This window comes from Podarcis vaucheri (genome assembly GCF_965113315.1).
Source record: "Podarcis vaucheri genome assembly, chromosome: 2".
NCBI lineage: Eukaryota > Metazoa > Chordata > Lepidosauria > Squamata > Lacertidae > Podarcis > Podarcis vaucheri.
Window position 1 is genome coordinate 122,746,017 of NC_138760.1, and position 21,631 is coordinate 122,767,647.

The following is a 21,631-nucleotide window of genomic DNA, read 5'->3' on the forward strand; positions in this document are numbered from 1 at the left end:
AGTCCGGCATCATCCAGAGGACGCCATGTTTGCTACCCCAACAGACAGAGCCCGACTTGTTAAATAAGGAATGTTAATGCAGCAACCCTAAACACATTTAACTGGGCAAAAGCCCCACTGAATTAAACAAGTAAGTGTCAAGATAGAAAAGCTGTATTTGCAGAGGGGGGTTTGAAGTTTGTGGCCGATTCAAGTTATTTGCATTTTCTTCCTGTCTGAGTTCTCCAGAGCAAGGAGCTTTCCTGCCTGATGTGGGTGAAGGGGTTAATTTCTGGAAATCGATTAATTCAATAATGTGCACATTTGAATAGCTGCGGAAGGTCTTGTGAGGAGAGGAAGGTGGAGAAAGGAAACCAGGAATGAAGGTGATGGAGGCTGAACCTTTTTGAAGAAAAGATTTTTATTCAGACTGGTCAAGTGTTACTGTTTCCTTAAGAACTCACCTGCAGAATAAATTCTGGAAAGGGAAAAACACAACAAGCAACAACAATTTATTGACTATTTTGTTATTTCTGCTTATTTCGACTGGAACGAATCCTTCCCAAAGTGCCCTTGAGAGGCAAATACTGTTGTTGTTTTAATCTGAGTCATTCTGGTCCAGAGAGAAACTCTTGCTGGGCCTGTGAGGCGGATTCCATCTCAGGAGATCTTGAAGTGGGTTTTATCTCCTGACAGGTGAAAGAAAGGAAGGATGGTATCTCCAGAGAATAAGGCTCCTGAGAACGTGTAGAGTTCGGTTCCTGAGTCAGCATCAGAAAAAGACACCTCCTCCCCTTCATAGTCCAGAGTCACTCGGATCCTCTTGGGCTCCCAAAACAGGGACAGAGGAAGGTAATCAGGGGGGTCAAACGCCATGTACTCACCTCCCGACTTCCCCACAGCCCAGATCCCTCCCTCAGAACTTAAGGCAAAGTCACCCTTCCTCTCTGCAGACTTCCTAGTGACCCCCACAGTCCAATAGACCCACTTCCCCTCACTTTCCACAGTGACTTCCCAGAAATGGCAGCCTGCTGTGAATCCTTCATGTCCCAACACAGAAGTACGGTTGTTGAATCTCTCAGGATTATCGGGCAGGTCTTGCTCTTTGTCTCCATATCTCACGCTTTTCCGATCCTCGGACACGATGAGCCTGGGATGGGCTGTGTCTGGATCCAGAGTGACATTTGCTGTTGTTGGGGGAGGATGAGGGAAAGAGAAGAGAGGCAGAATCAGCCGAGAGTCGGAGAGAGACATCCTGATCCAAAAAACACCCCAGGTACCAGATTCCCTCTAAAAAAAAAAGGGAGTTCTTTGCCTCACATCTAAGATTAGGAGTCTTCCAGAATAAATACATTCCTTTTGGATTTTGAATCAGTTTTGTTCCTCTTTTTATAGTCAATGTATTTATATTGTTCCCCTCCTTTCAATCTATGTATCTTCAAAGAAGCAAAATCACCCAGGAAACATTATCCTATGCCAGGCTTCCTCAACCTCAGCCCTCCAGATGTTTTTGGCCTACAACTCCCATGATCCCTAGCTAGTAGGACCAGTGGTCAGGGATGATGGGAATTGTAGCCTCAAAACATCTGGAGGGCCAAGGCTGAGGAAGCCTGTCCTATGCCCTTAAAATTTTTTTTTTTGGGGGGGAGGCTATTGGGTTGTATTATTATTATTATTATTATTATTATTATTATTATTATTATTTTGTGGTTTTATATCTTTATTTTATTCTGTGAACCGCCCTGAGACCCTTGGGTGTAGGGCAGTATATACATTCAATAAATAATAAGAATAAGAATATTCAGCTCTTCTATGTTAGTGAAGGGGATAGTGGCCAGTAGTCGGGAATTGCCCTCCTTTGACACTCTCTGGGTGAATTAGCCATTTGGAGCTCCCATGGGGTGTTGAATGAGGGCACCCCAGTTCAGATCTGCAGAGAACAGCTATCGACCCCTTAATAAACTCATTTATAGTTGGGAAGAACGTCAGTGCAGAATGATCAGCCAATTTTAGCTTAGCTGGAGGTAAGACTAATGCTGCTTCAGGGGTAACATTTCACTGAGGAAAACAAAGTTGGGCAACCTAGCAGATACCCTTGCACTGCAAAACTTTTCGTAGAAGCATTGTACCACTAACATGCAATTTTGTTTTCCTGGTGCCTGCTAAAAGCTCTTTAAATAATGTATTGTCTTTTGCAGTTTTCATTGTAAAGCTGATTCATTGTCCTGAAAACACACCTGCATTTGTATACAGTGGTGCCTCGCAAGACGAAATTAATTCGTTCCGCAAGTCTCTTTGTCTTGCGGTTTTTTCGTCTTGCGATGCACGGTTTCCCATAGGAATGCATTGAAAATCAATTAATGCGTTCCTAGGGAAACCGCCTTCAGACCAGGTCCGGGGACAGTCTGTCCCCGGACCTCTTCTGAAGGCTGGGGGGGGGGACAAGGGCTTTTCTTCCCACCCCCAGCATTTTAAAAAACCCTGGGACAGCGGAGGACTTCTCCGCTGTCCGGGGCGATCTTAAAATGCTGGCGGGCGGCATTTTAAAATCGCCCCGGACAGCGGAGGACTTCTCCGCTGTCCGGGGCGATTTAAAAGCCCCTGGGAAGGCAGGCAGGGGGGACAAAGACTTTCGCCCCCTGCCCGCCTTCAGAAGGTGTCCCCGCCCCCCCCCCGCCCCACTTCGGAACAGCTTTCCGAAGTGGGGCGGCTGGGGCAGGTGTCCCCGCCCCCCCTTCGGAACAGCGTTTTAAAAATGCTGGGGGTCGGGAGCGAAGCGCTGCCGAACCCCAGCATTTTAAAATCTCCCCGTGTCCTGGGAAGGTTTTAAAATGCTGGGGGTCGGGAGTGAAGCGCTGCCGAACCCCAGCATTTTAAAATCTTCCCGTGTCCCGACCCCCAGCATTTTAAAACCTTCCCGGGACACGGGGAGATTTTTAAATGCTGGGGGTCGGGAGTGAACGCTTCGCTCCCGCCCGCCAGCATTTTAAGATCGCCCGGGGCAGGCGGGGGGGGGGGGGGGGGAGGCAGGCGGGGGGGAGCAAAGTCTACACCTTCAATCCCAGCCTCTCTGCCTTTGTTGTACGTAGGGAAAACCCAAACAGCAGGGCCAGAGTCAAACTATGGATGGTTCTTAACTCTGCAGCACAGACCCCATGAAAGACCAGCCCTAACCCCTTCTGTGAATTTAGGCTTCCATGTGAAACTTACCTCTCTGAAGATTTCTGAGTAATGGATCATCTGAGGAAGCAAAAAGATATGATGTTTAATCTTGTTACGAAAAGATTACATCATATCCTAGCACCTGTTGTTTCCTTATTTCAAGAAGAAGATTAAATCAGAGAACAAATAACTGCAAAAAAGACACGGTATGACTAAGAAATTAAAGACACTAACATGATGAACCAGATGACCCTTGGAAACCTTTAAAACTCTAATATTCTATGCTTCTATGTGAAAACCAGAAATGGTACTCCATACTAGAAAATCACAAAATAAAATCAATTTGAATTCATGAATGAAATAGAGATCTATACTGGAAGACTGGAAGGCCAGAAGTGCCATTTCCATCTTTTAAAAAGAGCCCCCCAAAAAGCCAAAGTAAGGTTAAGATCTGCCCCAAGTATAAACAGGAGGGAAACAGCTACTGAAGCCAGAATTTTCAAGCATGATGACAAACCAAATTCCAGAGGAAGAATTGGCAGAGCTTTAAAATGTAATTCCAGGGGTTTCATGCAACGGGAAGTCCTCCTTCATAGAATGGGGTCGATCTCATAAGAAGTGTGAGTCCTTTAAGACTCTTGAAAGGTACTGTAAGTCTTTGAAGTCCCACCCCCCACAATTAAGTGATATATAAATTTTATGAAATAGATAAAAATAAAAGTAAAAAATCAATTAGAAAAGAAAACCAGTGAAATGACAGGCAGGAATAGAACTCTTCCATTATAGTTCCAGACTGATGTGCAGATTCTTCACAGGGACAAGCTCTGCCCCCAATCCAAGCCTTCAACCTCATTCACGAGACATAAAAAGAACCCAAACACCACTAGAGGACTGTTACCCAGAGTTACGCCATTGATGGGGGTCCCAAAGTCTGCAGAACAGACGGTTCAACAGCCATAAAATATCAGTTCCCATCCCTCCTGTGAAACTGTTCTCCCCATGAAATTTACCTTCCTGAAGCTGTTCTTTGAGTAACAGAGCATCTGGGGAAACAAAAAGATATAAAGTGTAAGGGCAACACTCTTCCACCTGAAATAAATCTCCATACAAAAGTAACGCTTCATAACGTAGCATCTTCAAATTCAAGAAAAAGATAAAGAAGTAGAAAAAATAATTATAAACAAGAAAATCATAGGAAGAATCTATGAAAACCACGAAAGCTTTAAAACTCCATAATCGTAAAGCAAGCTTACAAATATCAGAATAAAAATATTCAACATAAATCCTGATATTCTCTAAGTTTTGCCACTAAAATTGGTGTCTATAGTGGAGGGCTAGAGAGGAGGCAGGACAATAGGAATCCTGTAAAAGGAGGCAGAGGGGAGATGGAGGCAGCCTTAACATCTTCCCCAAGTAAAGTGGTGGGGGGGAATCATTAAAACTAAAATTCTGAAACATAAGGAGAAGCGAAAGCCGAGGAAGGATTGGCAGAGTTCTCAGGCAAAAGGAAACCCTTCCTCACAAACCTTCTACAAATCTTTAAGGTTGTTAACAAGCATAATTGTTCCCTTTGGGGCTCATGTGCTCTTCCTTCCTCTCTCAATGGGGGAACTCTCAGGAGATCTTGAAGGCTGAAGCCCTAGATATGGCAGCTGCAGGGGGACGTCTGAGGAGGAGACGGCTCAGGCCTTGGCTCCACGGCTGAGAAAGAAGCCTGAGCAGGAGGCAGAGGGGGAACTGGGGGCTTCTTCATGCCCCTTGACTCCATTCAGAGCAGGAGAACCTCCAAAAGGACAACCCCAGATTGTGCAGACAGGGAACCACAAGGAAAAGGAGGTTTCGTATAATTGTAAACAGATGCACATTGGAGGAAAAAATCATGACTTTGCTATTTTTCAGGCTTTCCTTACAGGATCCAGAGTGACAATATACATGAGGGAAAGGAAATGACGGCTGGAGCACCAAGAAGGAAACTATCCTGGTGGTACTCTGTCTGCAGCAGGAATGAAATTCAACGCAACAAGAGCCTGGCATGTTCAGTTCTGAAATAATATAACGCCCAGTATAAAGTCCTTGCAGGCAGTTTTCATTACCTTCAAATTGTTCCATGACATCCTCCACAAGGATATTTATATCACAAAATTCCGAGATCCTCTTCTTTAGCTCTGGAAAGAAAGCCAGTGGATTCTCTTGACTCTCCCTTTCCCCATACCTGGTGAAAAGAAAAACACTGTTAGCCTGTTCAAATCCACAATTCCTAGTGCATAAAAAAAAAATGGAATCGAAGAAGAGAATTGAAAAAAGCTTAGAGTGACAGGAAGACACAGAGGGGAAAGATTATTCCTCACTGTAAACTCCACAGCCAGACATCACAGGGCCAGAACAGCAGCCCCAGGCCTCTGAGTCTCCCCACTGATGTCTATTCAAAGAACAAGAATTGGAATATAACGTGCAGGAGGCAGAGAAGAGCCTCCAGACCTGCGTGAGGTGATGGGGGGGGGGGGGAGAAGGCATAACTCTGGCCCTGATTCTTGCAATGAGAATTGGTGTGCTACAAGTTCAAAAGAGGGGGCTCTACTTTTACCTGTGAGGTGTTGCAGGGAGTGAGTCCCACAGTCTCCCCCCTGCAGCCCCTGGAGGGCCATGTCTGAGGTTCCTGCATCTCAGCCTCATGGAGTGATACTAATGGAAATGAGCCAGATCCACTTACCTCTGCAAGGTGCCTCTCATATCCTAGAGGGGAAAAGAGAAAGGAATTCACTGAACACCACAGGCCACACTAGGAATACCCCCTCAGACCCTGGCCCTCGGATGTCAGTCTGCCTGGCACATAACAAAATTTTGAGTAAGGATCAGCCAATTTTGCTTTCTCTCAGTTTTCCTTTTTCCAATGTTAAGTTCTTAAGTTACCCAGTCTTAAGTTCTTGAGGACAGAAATGGGTTTTTTTTTTCCTCCCGGAGGTGAGATAAATAGACATGACGACAAGGCCTTAGTTGAGTCAAGACAACATACCAGCGTGAAGGCGCTGCAAGATTTGTTACTTCATATGAGGACAGTGGTACCTCGGGTTAAGAACTTAATTTGTTCCGGAGGTCCGTTCTTAACCTGAAACTGTTCTTAACCTGAGGTACCACTTTAGCCAATGGGGCCTCTTGCTGCTGGAGCACGATTTCTGTTCTCATCCTGAAGCAAAGTTCTTAAGCCAAGGTAATATTTCTGGGTTAGCGGAATCTGTAACCTGAAGCATCTGTAACCCAAGGTACCACTGTAGTAGCGCTGGGTGGCCTTTGAGAGCATCTCTCTACTCTAGGCATCTCACATGAGTCCCTAAAACAATGGCCGTTGTCCCTTGTCTGCCTCTGGGTGAGAGAGGGTGGGGCGAGAGGAAAGGACAATCTCAAGGCCTAAAACCTGGAGGGTCAAATAAAGAAACTGCGCTTAATGCTAAAGCTCACTTCTCTTTTGCTCAATTTAATTTTTTCCTTTGATCCAAGGCAGCCAAAGCAGCCTCTGGGAAGCCCAACACAGGCCATGAAGGCAGCATGGCCATGCTAGAAGGCATTAGGAGACCATTATTTTCTGCAAAGAGCAGAAAACCACATCCAGTTCCATCCACCACAGAAGAATCTCTAGTCTGCATTCAGGTGAGAAAATCACCCCAGCTCTCCTGACTACAGCCTCCATATACTGAGCCCCATACTATTTGTATAGATGAATGAGGCACATAAAAGTTTGCCAGCACCCTTTTCCAGGCGTGAAGCCTTGTGCTGCTCCTGCCACCATCTTACCTGCAGGAGTTCATTCGCTGGCTTCTGGCGCTTCTCCTCCAACTCCTGGATGCTCCTTTCAAGAGAGGAGAGTTCGCTGGAGAATCTGGCCAGCTGCTCATCCCTTTCCCTTGCAATCTGCTCCTCTACGTCTTCTATCTCATTCAACAGGTGTTTTTCTTGTTCCTCCAGGAACTGGCGCAGTTGCTTGAGCTTCTCCACTGTTTTCTGCCTCTCCGTTTCTGTCAATTTCTGCAAGAAGCAGGAAGAAATAGGAAAAGAGGAGTCTGGAGTCTGGAATGTGTATTTACAACATCAGAAGGAGAGACGAGAGAATTCCACAGGGAGGCCATGTTTGATTTTTCATAGACATAAAACCAACCCCTAGCAGCTAAAGAAGGCCTCTTCTTCAGACATTAAAGTAAAAATTGGAGGGTGGCAGGAGGTTGAAGGGATGAACACACGCTCTCTACCCTCTCCACTGCCATTTCTATTGCCTTCCATTTTGTTTATGGCCACAGCATAAAGCAAGAGCCTTGTCATGATGTGGAAAAATGAGAAACAGGGAGAGGATGAAATGGGCAGATTTCCCATCCCTCCTCAGTCCTGACTTGATTCTTCAAGTAGTTGTTCCCTCCCTAATAATCACAGTGATACTTACAAGGAGGGCTTGGCTTTCATTTTTCAGGTCCAGTTGACAGGCCAGAATTTTCTCTCTCTCTTTCACCAGGATCTGCAGGCGGCTGTTGATCAGTCCCTAAAGAGGAAAGATGGGATAGACAGAGAGAGGTGGAGCGATAAATTGACTATTACCCTGACATCTACTATGCGGTGGCCCTGCTCTTAATAGTTTCTCTCCCTCTTCGGTTTCATTAATACTTTTAATTGAGCAGATTTAATATGCAACAGTTAATGCTTGTATTTTTTATGTTTTAATTAAATGATTATAGATAAACTGCAGAAGTTTGGAGAAAAACCATAAAAGATTTACTGAGGTGGGGATATTTTTAGCAGGCTTTGCCAATCTCGCTACTCTCCAGAAGTTTTGTTTAGGGAACTTTTTAATGTTTGATGTTTTAATGTGCTTTTAAGATTCTGTTGGGAAACCAGCCAGATGGGTGGGGTATAAATTGTTGTTGTTGTTATTGTTATTTATATTAAGAGTAAAATAAAAAATACAAACGATCAAAAATATTAAAAGTCACAAAACATAGTGGTTATATCTTCCGCATAAACAATAGACTATGTAGAAAAATGAAAGCTGCCAGGGCTGGCCCAATACATTTCATTGCCTGAGGGTAACCATTAAAAATAGTACCCCTCACCATGTTCCACTCATACAAAAAGCAAGTACTGTATTTGCCTAGCTGGGATGTAGAGAGGCCCTTTTTGAGCCCTTTGAAGCCTCAGAGATTTTGGCAGACAGAGATGCGGAGTGCCATCCACAAACGTGGCTACTTTATGGCTCCCCTCCAACTTCCCAGGGTGTCTGAGTGAGGGGAAATGCGTTGTCCCCCTCCCCGCAAAAAACAATAATGGGGGAGGGTGGAAGACCGGACATCAAAAGTGTTCCACCTCGCTGCAAGCATGTCACCTTCTGCCAGCTCCCCCCACCCCACAGTGGAGATGCAGCCCTGGGAACTGGAAAGGACCCAAGGGTCATCTAGTCCAACCCCTGCAATGCAAGAAGCACAGGTAAGATTTGTAGATTTACCGCAGCACGCCATTTATGGCTACTATGCGATGAACCCATCCTCGGAGACAAGTCTTATTAGCATCATCCTTGCTATCATTTTATTATCCCAAAGGGGTAGCAGTGTTGCACTAGTTCTAATGTTTAATAGGTTATTGTGTTTTAGTGTTCTGTTGGAAGCCGCCCAGAGTGACTGGGGAAACCCAGCTAGATGAGCGGGGTATAAATAATAAATTATTATTATTATTAGGCAGAAAACAACAACGAAAAAGTTCCAGGACTTCAAAAGCTTACTATAAGGTGCTGCAATGTGTGTTGATAAAATTTTCAAACCCTTAAAAGGAAGGGAATCAATTGATGTGTTTAAGGGTACTATTCCATCCTTACTCAGGAGCAAGCTCCACTGAACAACCAGCATGCAAATTGCATCCAGACAATTCATGTCATGCCTTGTTCAGACCTGTGAGCCACAGAAAACCACATAGAAGTATCCACAGCGATTCCCTCCCCCGCTCAAGATCCCGCGTGGTTTCCTACCTTGCACTCCTCGTAAGCCTCCTCCAGAGGAATCACCTTGTGGTTTCCATGTGCCTTGGATTTGCCACACACCACACAGATGGGGGCTTCGTCCTCCTTGCAGAAGAGCTTCAGGGGCTTCCGGTGCTCCTTGCAGACTTTCCCTTTCCCTCCTTCCTCCTTTCCCTCTTGGAGGCTGAGCTTCTTGATTAATTCCACAAAGTTTACCAGCTGCCGGTTGGGGATGAGATTATTTCGCGGGACTGTTTTTCTGCACTGAGGGCAGGAAGCCTCTGCCTCCGATTCCCCCCAGCACTGGACCAAGCAGGACCGGCAGAAGTTGTGCCCACACTCTGGGATGGTCACTGGATCCTTGAAGTAATCCCGGCAGATGGAGCAAGTGGCTTCATCACGGAGATCCTGGACGGGACTCCCTCCTGCAGCAGCAGCAGCCATGGCTCCCTCGCGCCAATATAAGAGTTCAATGCCACTTCCTACGATCTCACTTCCTGGGTTTTTCTGCAAATGACTCCGGGGTTTATTGCCCACGTGATTTATCCTTGCTCGTTTCCTCCTCGCTTTGCATTTCTTATGCAGTATATGCATGGCGGTGCATTGTCCTGAGAAGGCATTGTGTGCGTACTTTTATAAATAAATGAAATAAAGGAAATCCTTGGCATCGTGCAGCAACAGCAGCCTCCGCTTCAAGAAAATCCACCTTCCGGAGGGCAGGGCTTTGTAGCAGCCCGAGATCCCTCCCCCCCCCCACCTCCTGGATTGGACATCTTGATCCCCTGCTCAGCTCTGGGATCTGGTGGGGGTGGGCAGAGGTTTTTCAGGGGCGGGGCTGGCCTTATTCCCCTGCTTGGAATCAACTAGTTTGGGTGAACAAAGTTCCTTGAAATATTCCCAACAGCGTCTGTGAACTGCACCAGAAAGTAAACGCTGGTGGAACTAGAGGTGAATTAAATTTGTTTTGGTTAAAATGCTTAGAGATTTTATTACCATCAGTCATGCAGTACACAAATGTTGTTAAATAAAATAAGTAAATCAAGGACAGCTTGGACATATCACTTGGCTAGACTGTGGTGCTGATTGCACCAAGGTTGCAGGTTTGATTCCCCTAAATGGGACAGCTGTGTGCTCCTGCATTGCAGGTGATTGGACTTAGATCAGTGGTGTCCAAACCTTTTTCAAAGAGGGCCAGATTTGATGAAGTGAGGGCCAACCAAAGTTGTTAACCTTTTTTTTAGGATTGAACCTTTTTTAGGACCCTAACCCTACAAAATAGACAAGTCATATTCCACTGCATCTGTTTGTTTTTAAATATATTTTTTAAAATTTAAGTACAGTGGTACCTCGGGTTACAGACGCTTCAGGTTAGGTTACAGACTTCGCTAACCGAAGCCGCCCAGAGTGGCTGGGTAAACCCAGCCAGATGGGCGGGGTATAAATAATAAATTATTCTTATTATTATTATTAACCCCGAAATAGTACCTCAGGTTAAGAACTTTGCTTCAGGATGAGAACAGAAATCGTGCTCTAGCAGCGTGGCGGCAGCGGGAGGCCCCATTAGCTAAAGTGATGCTTCAGGTTAAGAACAGTTTCAGGTTAAGAATGGAGCTCCAGAACGAATTAAGTTCTTAACCCAAGGTACCACTGTATACAGAAACACGTGTGATGTCTCTTTCTGCTGTATCTGTTTTGTTTTTGAAATTTTCTAAGGGCTGGATTCCACTAAGGAGGCTGCTGCCGCTGGGGGTAAGTTTCAATACAGCAACCTCTGAGTTATGGGCATGGCATGCTCTTCCTGCGCCACTCTGCCAGAGGGGTCTTTTTTAGGTGACTTGACCAGAACTGGATAAAGTATTACAAAAGTGCTTACACCATAGATTGAAACCCAGAGTCTTGGGGAAAATGAGGGAGGTGCAAGTTGCCTTCCCTGAGGCTCAAACTCGGGACATTCAGACTTTGAGGCTGATGTTCTGAGAAGGGGGCAGGCAGTGACATCCGGTGTTTGAGTAACGTATCTCTCCTCCAGGAAAAGCATTTCCCACAGTTTGGGCATTCGTGAGGCTTCTCTTCCGTGTGGTTCTTCTGGTGCCTCATCAAATGTACCGTATTTTTCGCCCTATAGGGTGCACCGGCCCATGGGGCGCACTTATTTGGGGGGGGGGAATAAAGAAAAAAATATATATTCCCCCCCCCCGAGCCCCAAAGAGCAAAGAAGCCATGACAGCAAGCGGGATGGATCCCGCTAGCTGTCCTGGCTTCGTTTTTAGCCTCGGGGCTGGGGGTCCGGGAGCAAAGGCGAGGTTGTGCAACCTCGCCATCTCTCCTGGAGCTTGCAGGGCTGGGGAAGCCCGAGCTTGCGGAGAGCTGCCCGAAGCCCGGGGTGCGCCCCGCTGCGCTCCCCAGGTTTCAGGCTGCAGGCTCCCAAGGCTTGCGGATAGCTTCCTGAAGCGTGGAGAGCGAGAGGGATCGGTGCGCACCAACCCCTCTTGCTCTCCAGGCTTCAGCGAAAGCCTGCATTCGCCCCGTAGGACGCACACACATTTCCCCTTCATTTTTGGAGGGGAAAAAGTGCGTCCTATAGGGCGAAAAATACGGTAGTTGCTCTCAGTCAGGGCATCAGTTGACCTCACGAATGCCCAGACACTGGGAAAATCTTTTCCCTGAGGAGAGATACGTTACTCAATCACCGGAGGACCCACACAGGGGACAAGCCATACAAGAAAAGAGGAGAAAAATCAGATGCAGCTGGTGCCGAAATGACGCTCCTTGGGGGAGCACTGTGTATTTGGGGTGGGGCTGAGAAACACAGGGAAGGTGCCCTGAAAAATGTATAGGGCAGCACAGCCCATGGGGCCCCTTCTGGAAGCTGCTGGACTGCAACTCCCATCCTCTCTGTCCCCTGGCCATGCTGGATAAATCGGAGGGGAGTTGGAGTCCAGCATTATCCAGAGGACACCCCATTTGATGCCCCCGATAGACAGAATCTAGCCTGTAAATAAGGAACATTAATGCATCCACTCAAAACACATTTAACTGAGCAGAAGCCCCACTCAAATGCAAGAAGGTTTACTTCTGACAACGGGTGGAGATGGTGAGGCTGTATTTGCAGAGGGCATTTGAAGATGATGCCCTGTTCAATTTCTTTTTCATCCCTTCTGAGGTCTCCAGAGCAAGCAGCTATCCTGCCTGATGTGGGTGAAGGGGTTCATTTTTTTATCATCTATTAATCCAATAATGTAGGCATTTTCCCAGCTGCATAAGGTCTTGTGAGGAGAGGAAAGTTTCCTACAATTGCAGAGTTGCGAGAGGCCCTGAGGGTCATCTAGTCTCATCACCTGCAGTGCAGGAAACATTTCCCCCATGTGGGGATCAAACCCACAACCCTGGGATTAAGAGTCTTGTGCTCTGCCAAATCAGATGTCTCAAAAGGAAAACAAGATTGAAGGTGAGGGAGCCCGTTTGAGGAAAATATTGTTTATTAGGACTGTTAAATGTGTGACTATCTCTTGAAGAAACTGCAGATGGAATTCTGGAAAAAGGAAGGAAAATGCAAAGCAACAACACCCCCCCTTCCCCCCGTTATTTCTGCTGATTTTGACTAGAAAAACTGCCGAAAGTGCTCTTGGCAAGTAAATGTTTTTATATCAGTCATTTTGGTCTGGAGAGAAACTCCTGCTTGGCCTGAGAGGCAGATTTAGTCTCCTCAGGAGATCTTGAGGTGGGTTTCGTTTCCCCACAGGCGAAAGAAAGGGAGGAGGGTCTCTGCAGAGAACGAGGCTCCTGAGAACGTGTAGAGTTCGGCTCCTGAGTCAGCGTCAGAAAAAGACACACGTCCCCCTTCATAGTCCAGAGTCACCCGGATCCTCCTGGGCTTCTCCCTCAGGGACAGAGGAGAGTAATCAGGGGAGGTGAAGGCCCAGTACTCGCTATCCCAATTCTCCAAAGCCCAGATCCCTCCTCCAGGACTGAAGGAGAATAGGCCCTTTCTCCTCACAGACTTTCTAGTGACCCCCAAAGCCCACTCTTCCTCACTTCCCACATTGACTTCCCAGCAATGTCTGCCTGCTGTGAATCCCTCACGTCCCAACACACAAGGCCAGCTGCTGAATCTCTCAGGATTGTCGGCAGGTCTTGCTCTCAGGTCTTGCTCTTTGTCTCCCCATCTTACGCTTTTCTGATCCTCAGACAGGATGAGGCTGGGATGGGCTGTGTCTGGATCCAGAGTGACATTTGCTGTTGAGGAGAAGATGAGGGAAAGAGAAGATTAGGCAGAGTCAGATGAGAGACAGAAACGGACATCCTGATAATAATAATAAGAAGAAGAAGAAACCCCCCAAAAAACCATATTCCCTTTCAGGTCAATGGGATTTCTTTCCATCGCATGCATGACTAAGACTCCTCTTTGCAGACTCTCATCAGAATATTTTACTTTTTGGTTTTTAAATCAGTCTTCTCCACTTTCTTATATTCAATGTGTATTGTGCCTGCCCTCCTCTCAACCCAGGCATTTTTTAGAGGAAAAAAACCAACTAGTAAAACCAACTCATCTTATCTGTGCTAGTGAAGGGGAAAGAGAGAATTGGAGGAGGCAGGAGAGGAGAGAAGCTGCTTTCCTCTGACAAACTCTGTGGGAATTGGCCTTTGGGTTGGGATGGGAGATGAGGGCTCCTCCATCATCATCATCATCATCATCAATTACATTTGCATACTGCCTGTCACCCATAGGTCACAGGGTGGTTCACAGCATAAAAATACAACATAAAAACATATACAGGCGTCCCCTCACTTTCGCGGGGGTCACGTTCTGGGCCCTCGTGCCCACAAGTGAAAATCGCAAACTAGCTTAGCTGGGTGCCTTAGATGTGAGTCTAATGCATGAGAAAAAATTTCATGGGTTACTGTAAACCAAAAAACCAAACAAAAAAACTTGAGACATTTTGCCAAATTTTACAGATCTGCCAGGGGAGAATTTTTTATCATGAAATAGACGACCTGTCTGAGAAAAAGAGGACACGTGGCAACCAATCCTGAAAAGGGTCACATGGAAAAGCAACCAAACTCTCTCTAGGCAGGAATGAAACTCTTCCCTCTTTTATCTGATCCTTCTGGGCAGTTTCTCTCCCCCCCTTCTGCACCTTCAAGTCCACCCTCTCTGCCTTTGTGGTACAAACAGCAGGGCCAGAGTCAAGCCGTACAGAAGAGACTCTTGACCCCCATGAAACACTAGTCCCCCCTCCTGTGAATTGGGGTCTCCATGTGAAATTTACCTCTCTGAAGATGTCTGAATGACTGAACATCTGAGGAAGCAAAAAGACAGGCTTAATGGGCTACACCGCAACAGCTCCCCAAAAAAATCTTTTTTCAAAACATCACCATAACATAGCATCTGTTGCTTCCTTATTTCACACAAAAGATTAAATGACAGAACAAATAATTGCAAAGACAACAACTGTAGGTCTAAGGAATTAAAACAACTAGCATTTTTAGCTGTGATTCCTGCATTGTAGGGGGTCGGACTAGAAACTAGATGATCCTTGGGATCCTTTCAAACTACTATTCCATGATTCCATGGGGAAATCAGAAATGCTAAACCATACTAGAAAATGGCAGAATACAATCATTCAAAATCTACAAATAAAATGAGGATCTGTACTAGAGGGCTGGAGGAAGGTTAACATCTGCCCCAGCTAAACTGGTGGGGAAAAGCTGTTGAAACCGGCATTTCCAAGCATGCTGACAAACCAAATTGCAGAGGTAGAATCAGCAGAGCTTTACCCTGTAATTCCAAGGGTCTCGTGCAATGGGAAGTCTTCCCTCCTGGAATGGGGCTGATCTCATAAGAAGTGTGGAAACTCTTAGGAGATGGGGATGGCTGAAGCACGAGAAATGGCTGGTGAGGTTGAAACTCTGAGGAAGAGGCAGCTCAGGCCTTGGCTCTGCTGCTGGGAGACCAGCCTGGCAGGAGGTGGAGGAGGGACTGGGTGCTTGCGGGTGCCCTTTTTAACACACTTCACGAGGGGAAAATCTAAGCAAATCTGAAGAAGCCCCAAACAACCTCTCCAGATTGTGTGGAGGGAAACAAGTGAGGTTCCATGTGAATCAGGACATTGATACAATTCCCAGTGTGAAATCCCTGCAGCCACTTTTCATTACCTTTCCATTGTTTCATTGCATCTTCCACAAAGTGATTTACATCACAGGATTCCAAGATCCTGTTCCTCAGTTCTGGAGGGAAAGCCAGTGGCTCTCCTTCTCTGTTCTCTCTTTTCTCATATCTGGTGAAAAGAAAAACAATATCAGTCCATTCAAATCCACAATTTCTGGTAAAGAAAAAGAAAGGAATTGAAAGGAGGAAGCCGGCTGGGACAGGCAGGCAGTGAGTGGGGAGATTCTTCCTCACTACAGACTCCTCAGATGATTCAAATTACCACAAAGTCCATGAATAGAAAGTGCAAGAGAAATAAAAGAGCCCCCATCCCTTTGTGAAGTGATGTGGGGAGGGAGGAGGCAGTGCTCTGGCCTTGATCCTTGGTGGGAGAACTGGGGTGCTATGAGTCCAAAATAGGGTCCCCTGCTTTTACCTGCGAGATGCTGCAGGCAGTGAGTCCTCCAGTCTCCCCCCTGCAGCCCCTGGAGGGCCATGTCTGAGGTTCTTGCATCTCAGCTTCAAAGAGTGATGCTAATGGAAATGAGCCAGATCCACTTACCTCTGCAAGGTCCTTCTCATATCCTAGAGGGGAAAAGAGAAGGGAATTCACTGCACACCACAGGTCACACTACGAAGACCCCCTCAGACCCTGGAGTGGAGGAACACTCTGGCCCTCAGATGTCAGTCTGCCTGGCACATGGCAAGCTTTTGGGTAAGGATGGCAGAATCAGCCAGTTTTTGTTTCTCTCAGTTTTTATTGTTCCAATCTGAAATTATGAATTTTGCCGATATCAAGTTCTCCACATTTCTACATCAGTTTGCAATTAATTTTTTGAATCCTTTTGAAAATCCACCAGCATTTTAGGGAAATTTCACGTTTGTGGGTTCAAGAGAAGATTATACCCCATCTCTTGTCTTAGATTATAATTTATTAATTTAATCCAGTTTGCATTGTGCAATTCAGACATAAGTAAGCCTAAAGGATAATCCTACCAGGACATTGTCCCAAATTGTCTTCCATAGAAGTCTCCAAATTTCAAATTCTATTTTCCATCTGGAAATTTAAAAAAGCATCTGCAGCATAAAATGCCTCCAAAGGGGTCATAAAACAGTTCAGTGTTTCTTTGGGCTCACCCACACTTCTGCTTTTCCTGTGCCCAGAAAACACGAGTCCAAGTGGTTTTGTCTTTGCCCTGCCGCTTTCCCTCAGGAAAAACCTTCTCCTTAGTTCAACATCTAAGCAAATGTCAATCCGGAGAAAACCTGGCTGATGTTTGCTCTAATTCAGCAGTAAACAGTGGGTTTTCCTGGAGGAAAGGGGTGGGACAAGCAGTAGTCTGGATGAGTCCCTCTGTCTTGCTCTTTGGTCACTGTAACTGAGCACCATTTTGGGCCGATCTGTATCCACGGGGAAGGGGATCAACCCAGAAGTTGTGGAGGAAACGGGAAGAGAAGCTTGGTCAAGAGACTGGCTCATGTCGGAAGGAGGCCTGAACGCATCCTAGATGAAGCCCAGCACAGGGCAGGAAGGTAGCATTGCCAAGCTAGAAGGCATTCAGAGACAAATCATCAGCAAAGGGCAGAAAAGCACCTCCCGTTCCATCAAGAGCACAAAAGAATCTCTAGTCTGCATTCAGGTGAGTTAACCATCCCAGGTCTTTTGGGTCTTCCTGTCCATTACAAACCTGATGCTCCATCATCTGATCCCCTGCACTCCTTGTATACATGAAAGGGGCACATAAATGACAGGAAGCAGCCTTTTCCTGGTGCACAGCCTTGGGCTGTTCCTGCCACCGTCTTACCTGCAGGAGTTCACTCACTGGCTGCTGACACTTTTCCTCCATCTCCTGGATGATCTTCTCAAGAGAGGAGAGTTTCCTTGAGAGTCTGGCCAGCTGCTCATCCCTTCTCCCTGCAATCTCCTCCTCCACCTCTTCCACATGAGTCAGCAGACATTTTTCCTGTTCTTCCAAAAACTGGTGCAGTTGTCTGAACTTCTCCACAATCTTCAGCCTCTCCGTTTCTGTTAATTTCTGCAAGAAAAGAGGAGGTCTGGGTGTGGAAGATGGTCAGTTTTCAAAACATCAGAAAGAGAATTATGAGAATTCCACTTCTGATTTTTCAGGGCACTTCTGATTTTTCAGAGACATGAAAACAACCTCCAGTGGCTAAAGAAGTAAATGTTTATTTTGAGGGGAGGCCCTCTCCATTGCTATTTCTATTGACTTCTGTTTTGCAGAGGGCTACAGCCTAAAGAAAGGAGCATTTTTTTAGCCACGGAAGTTCCCTGCATGTTTTGGGGCATGGCATAACCAGAGTTTTAAATTGTTCAGAGAACATCCTTGCACATAAAACAGCTCTCAGTTTAGTCTGGTGCTATTTAGGTGTAGGAAGGCAACAGAAACGGAGGAGGAGGAGGAGGACAAAGTGCAGAATTCATCCCCATAGCTCCCCGCTTTTCTGTAAAGGTTCAAAATGGCCTGAGTTTCCTAAAGATGAAGGAGAGCACACATTTAGAAAGACAATTCCTTAGTAATACTTATGGTAAATCAGGATTTGGATTGAACTGCTTCCACCCTCTCATCTCACAAGTCCTCAGGCTCCTCCTTGACTGCTATTCACATAATAAATGAAAATGGGGAATAAATCAATCTAGCTGCATTAATTCAATATGCCAGCAAGTATGGAAAACTTCTGCTTCATTGACTGTGCAAAAGCCTTTGACTGTGTCGACCACAGCAAACTATGGCAAGTTCTTAAAGAAATGGGAGTGCCTGATCACCTCATCTGTCCCCTGAGAAATCTCTATGTGGGACACGAAGCTACAGTTAGAACTGGATATGAACAATTGATTGGTTCAAAATTGGGAAAGGAGTACGGCAAGGCTGTATATTGTCTCCCTGCTTATTTAACTTATATGCAGAATTCATCATGTGAAAGGCTGGACTGGATGAATCCCAAGCCGGAATTAAGATTGCCAGAAGAAATATCAACAACCTCAGATATGCAGATGACACAACTTTGATGGCAGAAAGTGAGGAGGAATTAAATAACCTCTTAATGAGGGTGAAAGAGGAGAGCGCAAAATATGGTCTGAAGCTCAATGTCAAAAAAACTAACATCATGGCCACTGGTCCCATCACCTCCTGGCAAATAGAAGGAGAAGAAATGGAGGCAGTGAGAGATAACTGCAGATGGTGACAGCAGTCACGAAATTAAAAGACGTCTGCTTCTTGGGAGAAAAGCAATGACAAACCTAGACAGCATCTTAAAAAGCAGAGACATCACCTTGCCGGTTTTCCCAGTCGTGATGTATGGAAGTGAGAGCTGGACCATAAAGAAGGCTGATCGCCGAAAAATTGATGCTTTTGAATTATGGTGCTGGAGGAGACTCTTGAGAGTCCCATGGACTGCAAGAAGATCAAACCTATCCATTCTTAAGGAAATCAGCCCTGAGTGCTCACTGGAAGGACAGATCCTGAAGCTGAGGCTCTAATACTTTGAAGAGAAGAGAAGAGAAGAGAAGACTCCCTGGAAAAGACCCTGATGTTGGGAAAGATTGAGGGCACAAGGAGAGGGGGACGAAAGAGGAAAAGATGGTTGGACAGTGTTCTCGAAGCTACCAGCATGAGTTTGACCAAACTGCGGGAGGCAGTGGAAGACAGGAGTGCCTGGTGTGCTCTGGTCCATGGGGTCATGAAGAATCAGACATGACTAAACGACTAAACAAGCTGCATTAAAAGGTGAACTTACCTAATTTGTGATTGCTGGAAAAATATGGAGACCGAAACAGAGCAATCCTTTGAAATTCACACCTCTGTTTTTTTCAAGGTTGACCCAGCCAAGTAATGTTCACCAAAAAATGTCTTTATTAGGGTAAAGTACGCATTAAAATATTTATACAAGGAGGTAGCTACCCTAACATCTGATTCGTTTTCAGAATAATAAATGAATAAGCAGACAAAATGGAAAAATGAGAAATGCAGAGAAGCTGAAATGGGCAAATTTCTCCATCCCTCCTCAGTCCTGACTTGATTTTTCAAAAGCTTGTTTGCTGTCTAGTAACAATAAAGACACTTACAAGGAGGTCTTCGCATTCCTTGTCCAGGGCTGCTTGATAGGCCAGAATTTCCTCTCTCTCTTTCCTCAGAATTTCCAGGCGGCTACACATCTCTCCCTAAAGAGAAAATGAAAAACTCAGGTTTGATTGAGACAAACAGAGTGTTGATGAATGTTACACTGGCCTCTTGCGCCCAGTGGCCTTGCGAAGTAGTATACTGAAGGAAATAAAGGTCCATAGGTTTTCAACCTTTCTGGACCAACGACCTTCTTTTCTGCGGCACCCCTGTGGGGCTCAGGGACCCAGTTAGGTCACCCCTTGCTTGCAGAGTTGACATTATTTGCGTTGCATGGCACAGGAGCATTTTTGAACCACTGTAGTTAGTAGAACAAGTGATTTTTAAAAAGGGATTAAAAGGCATTATACACACACACACACACACACACACACACTAGCACAGGTCCAGTTCGAGTTGCCATGAAAAAGTCATCTTTTTCCCTTGTCTTTGCTGATGCTACTCTAAACCATTGAGTCCTTTGCCATTTGGGATGGGAGGAGATCCTCAGCCCCCCCCCCCCCGCTGAAACCTCATTGCACAGGCCCCACAGCACCCCCAGAATAAGCCTGCTCCCCGCCAGTAGGTGCTTCCACCCCCCTTCCTAAATCTGCTTCCAACAGATACTTGGGGAGGGGATCCTGCACTGTCTAGTCAATTCCTGGCCCCCAGTCCCCCCCCCCACAGCTGATCCCTTGCTGCTCTCTGCTTTGCAGGGCACTGAGGATGGGTCCTGCTAGCCAAAGGAGACATGTACTTAGTTGTGTATGTGCAATTTACATTTGTAGTGTTCTTAATAAGTACAAAGCAACCTTGCTGGGGGATGTGGACGAGGTTAACCCTTTCTCTCCCCACCATGGTCCCAGTTCAAATATTTGAAATTGCTGTGATTATTTCAAGGAAAGATCCCTTTGTCCCCCTGGCAGAGAGAAAGACTTCAACTTCCTCCTCCCTGTCATCCCAGGAGCCCTCAGGCTTCCCCTTGGCTGCTTCTAACTCAATAAACAATGACTAATTAATGCCATGCCTAATTTGGATCTGAGAATTAAAAAGAAGAATCCACAGCTATTTCTCCCCCTCAAGATCCAGGGATCTCCTACCTTGTATTCCTCCAAAGCCTCCTTCAGAGGAATCACCTTGTGATTTTCATGTATCCTGGATCTGTCACACACCACGCAGATGGGGGCTTCATGGACTTTGCAGAAGAGCTTCAGGGGCTCCTGGTGCTCCTCACAGACTCCTCCTTTTCTTTCTTCTTCTTTCCTTCCTAAAACGCTGAGATTCTTGATTAATTGTAAGAAGTTTGCCAGTTGCCGGTTGGGGATGAGATTATTTTGCTGGACTCTTTCTCTGCACTGAGGGCAGGAAGCCTCTGCCTCCGATTCCTCCCAGCGCTGGATCAAGCAAGACCGGCAGAAGTTGTGCCCACACTCTGGGATGATCACTGGATCCTTAAAATATTCTAGGCAGATGAAGCAAGTGGCTACATCACAAAGATTCTGGACCAGATTCTGCTGCCCAGCAGCAGCCATGGCTCCCTCGCGCCAAAGACCCGAGTTAAGTTTCACTTTCTCCGTTTTTAGTCACCAGGAGTTTCCCTTCCTGGAAATAACTCAGAAACTCAGTGACCACGTGATCTTTTTTTTCTTTTTTAAATGTCCCCAGACCTTTGCAGCTGCTGAATGTTTTCTCAAGGAGCAGCGAATGCTTCTGGATTGCTTCCCATGCTTTTGATTACACACAAACACACAGGTACCTACTAAGTTGGGGTATTCACACTGTAACATTTTCATTGGTAGGCTTCCTTGTCATTTTTGAATTGGAGGAAATCTGCTGCTGCCCTAAATGGACGGGAGTTCTGATTTAGCAAGCGGGACTTGATTCCATGAAGAAAACTCCTAAAAGTCTGGTTGCTGATTTTAACTTAATCTGTTTTTAGCATGCTGGCAAAGAACTTCAGACTGAAACAGACGCTTTCTGCATTGCCTGGTGTCCTCTGTTTGCCTAAGACTACAACTCCCATCATCCCTGGCCAGGACGTCTCCAGGTATGGTTGGGAAGGCCCCCGGCCCGAAGCTCAGGAGGTCTATATATTGTGTGGTTTGTAGATTCATTTTATCTGTCCAAACCAGGGTTTCGCAAACTTGGGTCTCAGCTGTTTTTGGACTACAGTTCCCATCCTCCATAATCACTGGTCCTCCTAGCAAGGGATGATGGAAGTTGTAGTCCAAAACC

General features: G+C 46.0%; 2 protein-coding genes across 2 annotated transcripts; both read right to left on the minus strand.

Moving 5' to 3' along the window:
* Positions 1-481: 481 nt before the first annotated feature.
* On the minus strand, positions 482-9,852 carry LOC309524868 (zinc finger protein RFP-like). The gene is made up of 8 exons (XM_082210017.1): positions 9,140-9,852; positions 7,571-7,666; positions 6,931-7,161; positions 5,852-5,874; positions 5,235-5,353; positions 4,152-4,184; positions 3,190-3,219; positions 482-1,166 (listed from the first exon to the last, which is right to left on the minus strand). The coding sequence occupies exons 1-8, from the start codon at positions 9,722-9,724 to the stop codon at positions 640-642; spliced, it is 1,644 nt and encodes a 547-aa protein (XP_082066143.1). The 5' UTR covers positions 9,725-9,852; the 3' UTR covers positions 482-639.
* A 2,859-nt stretch (positions 9,853-12,711) lies between these two features.
* Positions 12,712-21,375, minus strand: LOC309525348 (zinc finger protein RFP-like). The gene is made up of 7 exons (XM_082210920.1): positions 20,497-21,375; positions 19,363-19,458; positions 17,084-17,314; positions 15,841-15,863; positions 15,287-15,408; positions 14,401-14,430; positions 12,712-13,366 (listed from the first exon to the last, which is right to left on the minus strand). The coding sequence occupies exons 1-7, from the start codon at positions 20,926-20,928 to the stop codon at positions 12,837-12,839; spliced, it is 1,464 nt and encodes a 487-aa protein (XP_082067046.1). The 5' UTR covers positions 20,929-21,375; the 3' UTR covers positions 12,712-12,836.
* Between the last annotated feature and the right edge of the window lie 256 nt (positions 21,376-21,631).